Below are 15,068 nucleotides of genomic sequence, written 5' to 3'. Positions count from 1 at the left end.
CTGACTTACCACGGCAGGCGAAGGAATGTGGATGCTGGCAACAGAGCGAGGGTGGACGTAGTTGGCCAGGTGGCACAGCACCACCCCATCCATTAGGGCACCTCCCAGGTCCTCGGACAGTACCATCTTCAGTCTGCTCTCAATAATCTGTAGGAATAAGTACAGGTGTGCACAGGTAAGTACATAAGTACAGTACACACGCAGGTAAACATATAAAGCAAGGGTACATAATGGAGGGCCCATGCACTTCAGGATTTCAGCACGCTGTGTTCTCAGTTTGGCTCTGGTCCACACTGAACATTGCGATTCCATTAGTTCCCTTTAATTTCCAAGGAAAATGTATCGTGTTGAAAATTTCCAGGATTATGCAACCCTAATTCACATATAAACTGAACCAGTCAAATATAGTTACAAGCGCAACTAAGAGCACAAATAAACTCAAGCAGGGTGAGCCTCTTTTATCCCTTCTTTTAAATCTCTATGGTGTTTGTGTGTGTGTGTGCGTGTGTGTGTGTGTGTGCCTGTGTGCAGCCAGCAGTGGTATGGTGAGAGACAGGCAAACAGATGGATTAAGAGAGAGCAGCAGGGGGTTCTGGGAAACTAAGTTCCCAGCATGCCTAGTGGGTGCAGATGGCCCTCACCTCCCTGAGCTGGCCCATCATCTCCAGCTCCTCGCGAAGCTGCTCCATCTTGCGGCGCATGGTGAACTGGGGGTCTGATGACTCCAGGCTCTTAGAGTTCCTCAGAAACACTGGGGGGGAGAGGACAGTGAGACACCCACTGCTCAGAGAAACTGTCCCATCGAGAGAGAACGCACCCCTGATAGTCACTGCCCACATACACCCCCACCCCCCAACAGAAAGACAGAAAAGAAGGTTTCAACCTGAGCAATGAAGTAACATACTTCAGGTACATGTATGGCAAGCTATGCACAAATGCAAACACCCGTGTACAGCATCTAAACAGGAGAATAAATATTTTCTGTTTTTAACAAGCTACCATACTGAATTGTTGCTTTGCAGCCCCAAAATATTCTGTCAGGAGTGGGATTTGAACCCACGCCTCCATTCAGAGACCAGAAGGGCCTCTATGTAAGGAAGCATCACATTTTCAGTCTGGTGCTTTAGACCACTCAGCCATCATGACAAGACAATACTACTAACAATAGTATTGAGTAAAATTTTATTTTGATTGATGTGAAGGCATCACACACAAAGACAAGTTTGTACACAAGCACACATACTCAGTGCTCTAAAGACAATGACTTGTGTGTGCACATATTCAGTCAAATGTGATAGGCAGAGACTGATAAGTTGAAGAGTTACATCCTCCCTCTCTTATTTATACACTCACAAAGCCTCTGTATCTCTGAACCAGACTATGTACATCAACTAAATGATAAGGCAAAATGACAGCTGTGATATTCAGGTGAAAGCAGGAGGATCAATTCTGCAATCTCCCCTCCTCCAATTGCAAGTGCTCCAAGAACCAAATATGGTCAAATATGGATTCTAGTACCTTTTACAGAAATTGTGCAGTGCACAATCCCACAGAGCAAAGTTGCAGAGAGAGAGAGAGAGAGAGAGAGAGAGAGAGAGAGAGAGAGAGAGAGAGAGAGATTTTATCTGAAGCAGTACATATGCAGGGTTACTGATTTCATTTGGCTCATTGTTTAATTTTTCAAACACAACTGCTACAAAAACTGCTATGTTTGTCTTCTGCCTTATGCCTTTTCAGTGTATCTCCCGACATTGACCACCCAAAAGCATGAAGATTAAGCACTTTTGTTGGCCAGGCAGCCAGAGCATGACAGCAGCGCATGCACTTACATCCAAAGGAACTGAAAGAAGGCAGGTGGAATAACATGAGATCTACAAAGAACTCTTCACTAACTGCGGCTGTTGCTGGGCTCTTAAAAGCACTTACAGCAAATATTTATTGCGCTAGAGTTCAGGTGCATTCATGCAGTAACTAATAAGAGTGGCACTGAGCAAGAAAATGTTCTTCCACCAGCCTTAACTGCTGTCATAGCAACCCAATGATCTAATTACCTCTTCCCTAGCCTATGGGCAATAATTTCTTTTCTTTTTTTAATGGGGAACATTATTCCTGTTCAAAAACAGACCAAACATATTTATTAAATGAGCCTGCCTAGAGACAGGCACATACATGCTGAGTGCCACGAGCAATAATTCACAGCTGAGTTCACTTTTCCAGCCTTGCAGTACTAAGTGTATCCAGCTGGGGGAGACCTAGCACAGTCCCACATGCAAGATATCCCATGTCCTGAGATATAGAGCCCTCAAGTTCTGTATATATGAGAGGAAGAAATGCTCAGCTCCTAATAAGGATAAAATCTGGCACATGCAGCAACTCCTGGTGGGATGGTGCCCTTTCTTTTTTTGTGTCGCACAGATAAAATTAACTCATTGAGCCTACACGGCAGAGATGAGTATCGCATAGGGCACCGGGCCGAGTTCGCTCAGGGGTTATCTCGGGAGAAAATCGGAAACAGGATGTGAGTGGCAGAACAAGTCACAACACGAGAGGGGAAGGGAGAAGAAGAAAAAGAGAAAAAAGAAAGAGAGAGAAGGAGACCTCACTCATTACCCCTGTGGCAGTCGAGTCTGGCAAGACTCTACAGGGTCTCAAACCTTCCAAACTTGTTTTCAGTATTCTCTTACCGTAGACGTAACATTGCAAATACTGTGGCAACGACTGCAGCACAACAAAAACATTCCACTAATTTTAAATGGCCATTTAGCATCCCTAATCCACTCTGAACTAGGGGTGTGGGGGGGTAATTAGAGGGCAAATCTGTAACAAACCAGAGAACAAGGGGTTGTAGGGATCACATAGACACTCAGACATACACTTAGCTCAATTAAAAAACTTTGCATCATTACAAAAGTTGTCCTTTCTTGGTTTCATCTTCAAATCATTAACCAATTTAGACCCAAGAAACCAGGTGATGTGTGGTAGCAGTGTAAGCAACTACACTCCTGGGCAAAAAAAATGGGCCAACCCCAAAATGGCAAAATATTAAGCTTTTAATGGTCTTAACAACAAATCATTGGTCAGAAATTAGCAAGAATTAAACAAATGCACTCCTGAGACTTCCTGTGCCACCATTTGCTTGTTTACTTTTGCTGCAGTGAACTGTTTGGGGAAGAGCTAGAAACAGGGAAATTCACTTATACAGTAGACAAATTAACATAATGTCAAATAAAAGAGTCATGTTTTGTATTTGGTTGCATATCATTTGCATGCCATGACTTCCTGATGTCTGTGACCTATCAACATCATCAGAGTCTGGATATCTTATTTTCAGATTGTTGTACAAGTGATACAAAAACTCTTTGCAATGAATGGATCTCTATGGGAATTGGGGGGTGGGAGTAGATTCAGCTGTAAATTATGCTGGTACAGTATGGAACACATTTGTTGGCTAAATGGCTTTAAGTCATCAAGGGTCCAAGGTCTCAAATGAGCCTCAAACCACCGTGCTGCTGCCAGATATGCAGTAGATACTATGAGCATTGTTTCACCTGAATATTTTTTTCCATTGAGTTCAACAGGAAAATTAATCAGAAGAAACAATGCTTGTAGTATCTACTGCATATCTGGCAGCAGCACGGTGGTTTGAGGTCTTGTTCATGCGACACACTCATTTTTACTTGTCGTTGACCGATTTGCAAAATATTCGAGAATTCAGGTCCTTGGCCTGCTGCCAGCATGCACAACAAGTATTAGGCTGATTGGCCCAGTAGTATGCAAGATTAGCTGTGGACAGATACACAAACACACGCACAAACACACACACACACGCGGCCAAACGCATAATCCCCTCCAGGCTCTCGCCTGGCAGAGATAATGAGTGAATGAATGAATGAATGAATGAATGAATGAACACACTTACAGTATATGCACACTAGCTCCATAATGTGGGCTCCATAACGTTTGGGAAAAGACATTTTTTCTTGATTTGGCTCTGTACTCCACAATTTTAGATTTGTAATCAAACAGTTCGTATGTGCACATTCACAGCTTTCATTTAAGGGTATTTCTATACATTTTGGTTGCATCATGTAGTGGGTGGGAGGTGGGGGGTGTATAAAAAGTGCTATTTCTACAGAGTGAATGTGTAATAAAAATATTCATTACTAAAAGCTGTGAATCTGCACTTTCACTACATGTGAACTGTTTGATTACAAATCTAAAATTGTGGAGTACAGAACCAAATCAAGAAAAAATGTGACTTTGTCCCAAACGATATGGAGCTGACTATATATAAGATCCAAATTATACATGCGTTAACAGAAGTGCCAGCATCTGCTGTGGGAGGGAGATTTGTGTTTTCTCTGCAGTGGTACCATCTATGTGTTTCCACTCTGTTAGCATTACAATGTTAATATCCATGTACTTCCTCTCAACTAGTGTTGCAGAGTTAGCATCTGTGTATTTCCTCTCAGCTTCATAGTTTCAGTATTTGTTACCAATGGTAGCATCTGTGCATCTTCGTTAGCTGTGCAGTGTTAGCATCTGTGTTTCCTCTATGTTAGCCTTGCAATAATTTAGCATCTCCGACAGCAATGTTAGCACCTAAGTATGTCCTCTCTGTTACCTTTGGCTGCTGGAGACTAATAACCAGCCTGTACGGAAAAGTGCTTCACAGCATTATTGCACTTCATTAGCACATTAGTATGTGTTTCTGACACTCTAAAAGGACATAGGTTTTTGCTAATCTCACCATCTTCCATTATTATTCAACAGCATTCTTACAGAGAGGGTGGGTAGAGTTAAGATTCTCCAAACATGATTTACTGCCCTGAACTGAATAACCAGCCATGGCCAGTGTGAAACCCTGCGATTTCAGAGAAGGGAGTGACAAAAAACAAACAGGATAGAATCATTAAAATGAAGCCAAATATTCCTGCCCCCCTTGCTTTCCCAACTACGAACAGCACAGCCTCAATCTCTCCCACAATTCCCTTCTCAGCCAAGATGACTTCACACCATCTTCACCAGGAACAGAACATTCTCATCAATCCCACAATTCTCTGCTCTGCCAGGACAACTTCCAACTGTCTACAGGAGCAGAGAGACCCCAACAATATAAATAATAAGGTGATTAATCTGAATTGAAACTACAATATACTACACACCACCAATGAGCACCTATATGAACATGTATACACACACAAGTCGAGGCAAGCACACACATAGCACCGCTGTCAGGGGGGACAACCAAGTATATTGCCCAGGGCCCTGCAGGAGGAGGAGGAGGGGGGGCCTAATGGTCAGTGAAATTGTGGTAAGTATTACTGCCCCTCGCCTGGGAAAAATACAATAATATAGCAGCCCTGTACATACATGTACACATCTCTCTCAAAGAGTACTTTGGTCAAGTGTATAAGAGTCAGGACAGCGAAACTGGGACACCCTGACATACACGATTCCTCACTTATGTATCCAGATGGAGAAAGAGAGATCGAGAGATAGATTGAGGTAAGGTTTGTGAGTGGGGTAGGGGGGGGCCTGGGGGGGGGGTAGGTCAGATTGGCTGCCAGTTAAACACCCACATGTCCACCTCAGCTAACATGTAGAAAGTGTTCTGGTGCAAAATTCTGCATTACATCTCCCAGGTTGGTGAGCCAGCTCCCTTCACCGGTCCATTAATATTATTTATTTAAACCTCCATGGGCTTTCCAGACAATTTCTACTTGAGTATAATACATGTTCCACTGTATAAAAAAGCTATTAAATGTGAACAAGCTTGTAAAAATCTATGGAGGACGTGAAAAAGGAAGTGGGGAGTCATCACATCACTCAGAGTGGTTAGCTGTGTTCGAAACTGTACATAGCATACTGCATACAGTACTACATCCTACGACAGGTAGTATAACAGCTAGTATGTATGTGTTTTGGTTACTTAAACGCACCACAGACCTGCGGCCCTCAGTAGCCTATTTAAAACATGTTTAAACACATCTAGCCTAAATATTTGTGAAATTATTAATTAATGTTTTTATCCATGGCCATAATAAATTTAAATATTGATATTGTAGCAAAACAGTTGCATGCATTTACTCCACTAGCCTTTTAGCACCACCAGAGGGGCACTTGACTAGCCTAAATGCCCCTCTGGTGTGACATTATGACAAAAATGAAGCATAGAAGTGTTAGAGGTGAATTACTACTACTACTACTACTACGACCACTACTACTACTAGTAGTACTACTACTACTACAACTAATAATAATAATAATAATAATAATTGCCTCTCTCGACTGTATGAACTGCGACACCTGACCGTTTTTATTTTTTTTAACAACCATAACATTGCTTTTACTGTTGTTGCCAGTCTCTGTGAGTCTCTTTGTTCCCACTCTAGATGGTTTGATAGGCACTGCACAGTACCCGCCCTTGTTCATGTGAAACACTCAGTTTTATCAGTACCCAATAGCGAAGGTTGGAAGACCAGAGTAACAGGGTGGGTCCAATCACAAGGCAGCATTGCCATAGCAATGGTGGGGGGTGTGTCTCTTTGCTGTTGCTTAGGCATCGCCATAGCAGCCACAATTATGAGGCACGTCTCTCCTCGAAGCAGGAATTACATCCACACTATGCCCCACTCCATTTCCTCTGTCTACCCCCAATCAGGGTCGCACAAATACCCTCGGGGTTCGAAATACCTGAGCTCAAAACCACATTTTCCGTCTATCCCATACATATTCTGAATATTAAGGGACAGACAGAAAAATTGTACCAGTGACCGGTAGTGACTGTTAGTATTTCAATGTGTATTCTATGTGGCATGTGATATTGATGCGTAAGACGTACAAGATTGTAAAAGTGCTTATGAGCATGAAAATAAAACACTGAAAGAAAAAAATTTCCTCTCTCGGGTACAGGGGGGCATTTGAGACCCGCAGCACACTGACTCAGGCACAAGTTCCAGCACCACGTCCCGTTAACCTCCAGCGATGCGTAGCAGCCTCACTCCCCCCACCACCAAACTCTGCCCCTCTACCAAATCACACACCAACAAGGGCAGCACAGACAGTAACCCCCTAGCCCTGGGATGGAGCCGCCTCAGGGTTCACACAGGGCGGGGCTACATCCCCTCTCTTCCTCTGCAATTGCCTTACCTTGACATGGGGGGCAACCTTTGAGAGCACAACACATCTTTAACATTATTACACACCCTTATATGTATGATAATAAAACATACGAAGTGTCCATTAATAGAGCTGGAAATTTAACTGATGTTAAGCACGTTACTGAAGGATCATTTTCATTCTCCCTAACCCTGATGCTGCACTGCCGCACAACTAGCTCCCTCCACAGGGGAAGCTCCTCCCATCAAAACAAAAGGAGGGAGTGGGTTAAAAGGCGTAGCTGACATTTTAACACCCAGAATCAGTTCTATTTCAGGCTGAAATTTCAGTATTACGGGAAGTGATGTGGTATTACTTAATCCCTTACAAGGAAACAGGTGAGATCACAGGAGTCCTGTGTCTTCAAACTCCATCTGTTTGACTTTCAGGGGTCCAGCAGTACCAGACAACATAGCTCTTTAAAAACATTCTAAAAATGAGTTCAGTTTCGGCCCCCAGTCATTAACACACAGACACGTCCAGTACATCATGGTTGACTGGTTCAACTCTGTCCACCTACTGACTGTTCATTCACTATGCCACATTTTCCAAGTTGCCTGTGCTGCTGATTGGTTATTTTGAGCTAGGACACAGGACAAACAATTGCTAACTTCCAGGACCACAACCGTGTTGAAAAACAAAATTCTTGCTACCATAACTTCATGGCAGTGTTAGAATACTGACACAATGCTTTGGCAACACGATGAGATAAAGCATGCTCTTTATAAAGGAAGAGTAACAACTTAAGTTCAGGAGGAAGGATCACACCTCAGCTCTTCCAGTTACCAAACAAGGCAATGCATATAATATTTACTGACCACCCTTTACGGTTTCGGAATTAACATATTCCTTCTCCTCCACTTCATTTCACATCATTTCCTGTGTATTCAGATTCCTACGGTCAGGGGGACTGACCACCTGTGAGCTGGAGAGTGTTGACCCAAGGCTCCAAGCCAAACAGAGGCAGCTTGCCGATCTTTGTCTGTACAATCTTTACTATAACATTATTCTTCCAGCTCCAGATAACTACTGCTAATGTATTTCTTTACAACAAATGGTGGTGCAGTGCTCTCTGCCTTAGCATGGTCAGTACAGTGTTTACAGCACTGTTAACAATTTAAATGTCACCAGAACTCTAATGGCTCCCGTGAGACCATCATCTAACTAGTGTTTAAAAGTAACAGGGAATTCCTCTGATGGGACCCACAATTGCTGGCATTAAGTTGCACTCTTATCTCATACTTCACTAAGTAAAGCTAGCCAATGAAATATCCCTCACACAAACATAGGAATATTCCATATTAGGTGTTTGTGTCACAGAACACCCAATCAAACAACCACACATGGAAAGCCAAGAGCACACAACAAACATTATGTCCCTTTAAAATGGCAGAAGGTATAAAAACCTCCTGATGCATCAACAGTGAACCCATGGCCACAGTCCAGACTACATATACCCCCACGTACCACCGATGCCCACTTATGCATGCACAGACACACATATGTACAAATGCAAATATGCAGGCATTCACATACATGCACACATACACATATATGCAAACGTACTCACATAAACAAGCACACACATACTGTATATACCAACATGCGCATGCACACGTACATGCACACACACACACACACACACACACAAATATGCAAACATACTCATGCAGGCCGATACACACACATACGGAATATGCTAACGTGCACAAACACAAATAAATATATGCAAACATATGATTTTTTCCCCACTCCCTCTCTCTGATTGGTCACAGTGGTTCAGCAGTGGAGAGAGAGGACCTACCACTGCTCTGCTCGCTTCCTTCATCAGGGCTACAGGGGGAGGGGTCACTATCGGCGGACAGGGCCTGTGTGAGGGGGCTGAGACAGGGCGGGGAGCAAGCCGGCGAGGGAGGGGCTGGAGAGGACACAGGGATGGGGGGTGTGGCACGTGGCAGCAGGACGGAGCAGAACAAGCCAGAGAGGTTCAAACCCGGAAACCAGAAGGAAACCAGAAAATTTGGAATATATTCAAATTTTAAATTGAAGAAATCAATCAAGTGATCAATTTATTGACAGATCAGCCCAGGGGAAAGGTACCGAAAGCATACAGCAGCAGTTCAGGTGCACATGCACACGAGGTGGAGGCAAAAAGGGTGCGATTCGGTTAGATTTCACAAACACACATATGCAGGTTTACAACAGGATGCAAGCGATTCAGTGAAGTGAAGTGAATAGGTCAAAGGGACACATTGAAAGGGGTATTTAAAAAGATTGGTGTCAACAGTCATGCCACGTTTAAAAAAACAAAAAGGGAAGGTAGAAGTAGAGGCGAAAACACAGCACAAACACATGGAGGGTAAAAATAACATTAGTGCCATTTCTCAGTTCTGATTGATGACATGCTGTTAAGGTTAGCATTTAAAGCTACACTTCAGACTCTAGCTACTGCCTTGAATAAGTGCTACCATAGCTGAACACACATTAATGCAGCTACCATAGTCATCTCAGAGAAACTGAACCCAAGGCCTTCAAACACACCTCAGACAGAGGAGAAAGGAGACAATGAAAGGGAGAGAATGAGTGAGAGAGAGAGAGAGAGAGAGAGAGAGAGAGAGAGAGACAGAGAGAATGAGAGAGAATAGGAGAGAGACAGAGAAAGAATGAGAGAGACATAGAGGGGGAGAGACAGAGAGACTGCTGTTAATTATTTGGTCTTGGACATCCGGCATGGTTTTTTTTTGTCTTAAGTTTGTCAAACCGTCTCATGACTGGCGATGCAGGCCAGTATTATAGTGTTTTCCTAATATCTTTAGCCCCAGAGTTTGTCTGTCACTCATGTTGGAAAAAAGTTCCACATGCCATGCTAGAGGAGCGATCAGACTTTCGTCTAAATTACATATTTTTTCAAAATAAATAATGGAGAAATTCTGGTGACTCTGAATGTACTACTGTTCATTTATTTTGATGCCATACTGCTGCCCAGTTGGGGGATGTATGGGGCAGAGGGGACCCCTCAAACATAAACACCCCCATTCTGCCCCATCCTATATGGCAAGAGTGGGTAATTTCTTTCCTGAAGAGACAGTGTGTTTGCAGTTTTTGTTTCCAACAATTACCCTGGCTCAGTAAACAAATTAATTGCATTCACAAATGCTGGTTCATCTGTAGATTAAACCACAGTGAAAAGTTTCATGCAAGGACATAAAACAGTCTTCAGCTGTTATTGTTGAGCGTATCCAGGACTGCCTTTAACATGTCAGGTCATGTCAATGATTTGTCCAATTAAATAAGTAACTGGCCTGGGCCTAGGAAATATGTCCCTCTGTGTCTCCTTTAGCACATTTATGTAAAGAGCTTTGGGTTCAGTTTCTAACAGCCAGCAACCTCCCAGAAAATGCAGCAGCATTCCTGGGCAACACTGTTATAGCACTGTTGCAACATCACAAAATGGCAGCAAAACAAATGTTCTGTGCGCACTGGAACTGACCAATCACGGGCGAACTGCTGCTGCTGCTGCTACTGCTGCTGCTGCAGCAGCATGTGGGGAGAGGGGGTTGAAGATGGAAGGGCAGGGCTACAGCCTCCCCCCTCCATGTGCAGCCCCTCCCTCCCTGCAGGTGCATAGTGAATACACTATGAAAGTGCTTACATCAGAGCTGACATCACACTGGAGACATACCACAACTGTCAGAACGGTTACTTGTTTCACCTAGCTTACACACTAGGACAGCCGTAGTTTTGGTTCCTGGACAGACCCAAAATTGAGGAAGTTGCGTGAAGTGGAAGTGATGAAGATACGTGCAGTTATGTTATTGAAAAAACTATTGTTACAGTCAGTGTTGTACAGCCAAATGTGCTACATTGTAAAAAATGTCTGTGAATTTTACAGCAAAGGTCTGTCAAATAGCAAAGGTACAAAACTGTAAACAGCTGAAATGTAAATAATTGCATTCTTTACGGTTTGTTAGCTATACAGTCTAAAACCGTATGATTAGCATGCTGTTACCTTTATTTATATGGCAAAGATTTGGCAAACCAGTTAGCAGTATTTTGCCATACAATTTACAGTGTACTGGGAGTTTAATACTGATAGTGCTGAATAATGAATAGCTCATTTTACCATGTGCACGTTTCCTAGCTAGCTGTTGAATTAACAACATATATTTTCCTTAGCCAACTAGTGTTTGATCACTTAATAGAGTGAGTCAATAAAATGACCATGTTATGTGGATGGTAAATGTAATAAAAGGCGTTAATGTGGTCTGTGTTGTGATGAGACGTCATGTAAAATAACCCTCCAGCTCTTGCTTTGTATGTTTTCTGTGTTGATTGCTGCACTTTCATAGTCTACTCAAGCCAGGCTGGTGGAGGTTGGAGGGTGGGGGGGTAGCATTGTGTTGCACTATTGAGCCATAACAGGAGGCAGTCGTCTCTACCGGGGGGTTCTGTTCTGGGGTTCTTCTGAGAGGGTTTCCACAGAGCTGCTCAATAACTCTCTTCTGGGCTGAGACGCACACTGCAAGACTCTGTTTGCTGCCTAATTCTGAGGAGGGAGGGGGGCACAGGAGGGTGACAGTTGGGGGCCAGGGTGGAGAGGCTGGGGAGAGGCGAGGTGGGGTTGGGGGAAGGGGGGTGGGAGTGGAGGGAGGTGGAGATGGTGGGTCAAGGGAATAATGAGAGGTTCTAAGGGTTCCGGGGTTCTGGGGTTCCAGAGAAAGAAGCAGATATTTTAGGGGTGATGAGGGATCACCAGGGTGGTCACGATCAGTTAGATTTCGTGTGAGTGTGTGTGTGTGTGTGTTATGTGTGTGTGTGCATGTTTGCATGTGCGTGTGTGCATGAGTGAGTGAGATCACAGGTGAGTTTCAATGGACATATACCCCTTCCTACACATCCGACCAACTCCTACTACCCCCCAACTACTACTTACCGGATCGGGGCTTGAGGCCAAAGGGCGCTGAGCTTGATGACGGTGACATGGTTGAATTCTTCTCTTTTCCCTGAGACGCACAAAAAACAGTACTCACAATGTCAAATGCAACCTCTCAATGCAGTCGCATTCTCACCCCTCGGAACCCAAACAGGGGGTCCCCTCCCTTCCCCTTCCACATATCACCTCCCGTGTATCTGTGACCTCTGGTCAAGTGGGTTTGATGTGGGACACTTACACCTCCTCACCTGCACATGGAGTACCCCTGGAGGGTACGGGACACTGATGCAGAGCTGAGGCGGAATTTAAACTTTACACCCTATGCACAAATCTTACACTCCTCTCTCTAAACTTACACCCACCACACAGTCCTTACACTCCTCTGTCTAAACCAGCGGTGTCCAATGTGATTATGGGTTTTTATTCCAGCCCAACATTACAATACCCAATTCAACCTATCAAAGACTTGATTGAAGACCATAATTAGTTTATTAGCTGAATCATGGGCTTCAACCAATCAAAGACTTAATTGAAGACCATAATTAGTGCATTAGCTGAATCATGGGCTAGAACAAAAGCCTCCACCTGTACAACCCTTTTCAGATGAGAGTGACCACTCCCAGACTAAGCTAACACACCCTGTACAGAATGTTACACCCCTCTGTTCCTGCTTCCTTGATGCACTTGAGACAGAAACAGACATTCCATCACGCAGCAGTTGAGGTTTGAGGAGAGGGGAGAGTCAAAATTCCTTCAATCTCTGTGTAGTTTGTGCTGACTGGACAGGCTGTTGACATTTATTACTCAGGAAAAAATGAACAACAAGAAAAACAAAATCTGATGTTCTTAGCTCAGCCTATTATTGGATGTGAAAGAAAAAACCTGGAGACACAATCCAGTCTTGTTCTCTGTCTGAGCACAGTTCTGTTGTTCTTTTGGTACTGGGCTGTGACAGGCATAGGCCAATCACTGCCCACCAGTTTTTTCTGGTTTGTGAGTCAGCGCTGAGCCTATCAGAGTAATAGAGGATCAGAGGGGTTCACAGAGTCTGAACCAGTCACAGACAAGACGAGCCACAGGGCTAATAGGGGCTGAGCTTATAATGTTCCTTGACACCCGCCGGACCCTGTAGGACTGGTCCAATCACGGCTTGGTTTAATTATGACAATACTATAACCCAGTCAACAAAAACAGGTTACAGCCACATCAGCTCATACAGCAAGTTAGCAATCTAGTAGCAGGGAGACAAAAACACTTGGGGGAAAATACAGGGCCTGCACTACTTGGGTTGGCTCTATGTTGTTGAGGAGTTTGGGAAGTGAAACAGCAGAAGATAAAATATACAGGGTTCTGTAGCTTGTTACTGGGGATTGTTGGTTACCTGGGGCGACACCTGTTTTTCAAACTGCTGGCATGCAAGTTGGGCCTCAAGCCTGGCCCTCTCTAGAATACAGTCCCGTTTCCTCTGGAACTCAAGGCTTCCATCTGAACTTTGACTCTACAACACAGCAACCATCAGAACTCTCACTCTACAACACAGCAACCATCAGAACTCTCACACAACAACAAAGTAACCATCATAACTTTTACTCGGCAACACAGTAAGCATCAGAACGTTGACTCTACAACACAGCAACCATCAGAACTTTCACTCTACAACAAGGCAACCATCAGAACTCTCACACAACAACACAGCAACCATCAGAACTCTCACACAACAGCACAGCAACCATACCACTTTCACTTTACAACACAGCAACCATCAGAACTCTCATACAACAACACAGCAACCATCAGAATTCTCACACTGCAACACAGAAACCATCAGAATTCTCCCACTACAACACAGCAGCTATCACAAATTTCACTCTGCAACATACTGTAGCTACCATAAAAACATTCTGCAAAGCAGAGAAATCACAGGCCACACAGAGACACGCTTTCTCCCCAGCACCAACACAAAATAAGCTTTTTTAAATAAAAGAGAGCACCCCACTTTCGATCCCATAGTGTTGGATAAGACGTCAAGCTGAAACATTTGATTGTAATGATTATTCATCATAGCAAATTCATTCCAGTTGTCTGAAAGCTGCAGCTAAGCTTTTGAACAATTAAATATAATGCTGATGCATTCAAAAGATGTGAGAACCTCTTTTACAGTCTATTATGTTCTTATGATGGTAGAACACAAAGGTTTGGTTTCCAAAATCCAATGAAGTGCAAACGATAGATATACTTTATAGACAAAAACCTTAGGTACTGTATGTGAGTAGAAGGTGTAAAAAATAAGGAAAAGGCATAGAGCCTGAGGCTATAAAGTACACTGGTAAGCTAATTCCTAGCCCTGGAGAGCCACAGGGCCTAATTTCTGTTGTTGAAACAGGAAGCAAAAGCAGTTTACCTCGATTGTGGGTTGGCCATCAATACTGTCCTGCCCACTGCAAGGAGATACAAACATTGGAAGGGTCAGTAAGGTCAAGTCATAATAAATTACCCACAATGGAGTGCGAGAAAAGGAGGGAGCTCACTTACTTGCGTGACTCATCTGCCGTGACCATTTCCACCGGGTAAAGCTGCACTCCGGACAGTTCTGCGGGCTCACGGTTCAGCCTGGGAGAGGGGGAGGGTTCAGGTTAGCCCGGCTCTTTCACCCCAAACGCTAACCCACTGGCCCACGTTCCCCCACACAGATGGTGTAAGCCCACGTCCCTAAAGCACAGCAAGGGTGTTTTTGCCACACTTGGGACCACACTTTCAGCTCACGGGTATCCTCCATTTCACCTCAGCCCCAGGACCTACACATTATAAAAATGCCTGGGCTCAATTAATTATGAAAAGGAGGATTTCTCCTGAGATCAGCAGAGTACAGATCAGAACATGGCGCAAAGCAGCCAACACTGAAAACGTGATCTCTAGTGAATCCACCACTAAAACCCTGTGCACACCGTCAACATTATTTTATTCCCTTACCACT

The 15,068-nt window shown here is 43.9% G+C and overlaps 1 protein-coding gene and 1 non-coding gene across 8 annotated transcripts in view; both read right to left on the bottom strand.

The window, feature by feature from the left end:
• LOC135250951 (leucine-rich repeat and calponin homology domain-containing protein 1-like) overlaps positions 1 to 15,068 on the bottom strand; it is a 63,742-nt gene that overhangs the window by 11,507 nt on the left and 37,167 nt on the right. For 3 of the 7 annotated variants that reach the window (XR_010329047.1, XM_064327819.1, XM_064327822.1), the window contains exons 12-18: positions 14,627 to 14,704; positions 14,496 to 14,532; positions 13,476 to 13,592; positions 12,095 to 12,164; positions 8,966 to 9,079; positions 642 to 751; positions 10 to 147 (exon numbers count right to left, since the gene is read on the bottom strand). Coding sequence is in view for 6 of the 7 variants with exons in the window: in XM_064327819.1 (XP_064183889.1) it covers positions 10 to 147; positions 642 to 751; positions 8,966 to 9,079; positions 12,095 to 12,164; positions 13,476 to 13,592; positions 14,496 to 14,532; positions 14,627 to 14,704 (664 nt within the window). In the remaining variant the exon portion in view is untranslated. The remainder of the gene's footprint in view (positions 1 to 9; positions 148 to 641; positions 752 to 8,965; positions 9,080 to 12,094; positions 12,165 to 13,475; positions 13,593 to 14,495; positions 14,533 to 14,626; positions 14,705 to 15,068) is intronic. The other 4 variants (XM_064327820.1, XM_064327825.1, XM_064327821.1 and 1 more) reach the window with 3 other exon arrangements.
• On the bottom strand, positions 1,036 to 1,146 carry trnaf-gaa (transfer RNA phenylalanine (anticodon GAA)). The gene is made up of 2 exons: positions 1,109 to 1,146; positions 1,036 to 1,081 (listed from the first exon to the last, which is right to left on the bottom strand). It is a non-coding gene; the product is annotated as a tRNA-Phe (tRNA).

Source organism: Anguilla rostrata, chromosome 3 (genome assembly GCF_018555375.3).
Source record: "Anguilla rostrata isolate EN2019 chromosome 3, ASM1855537v3, whole genome shotgun sequence".
Lineage (NCBI taxonomy): Eukaryota > Metazoa > Chordata > Actinopteri > Anguilliformes > Anguillidae > Anguilla > Anguilla rostrata.
This window is presented reverse-complemented; position numbering and strand designations above follow the sequence as displayed.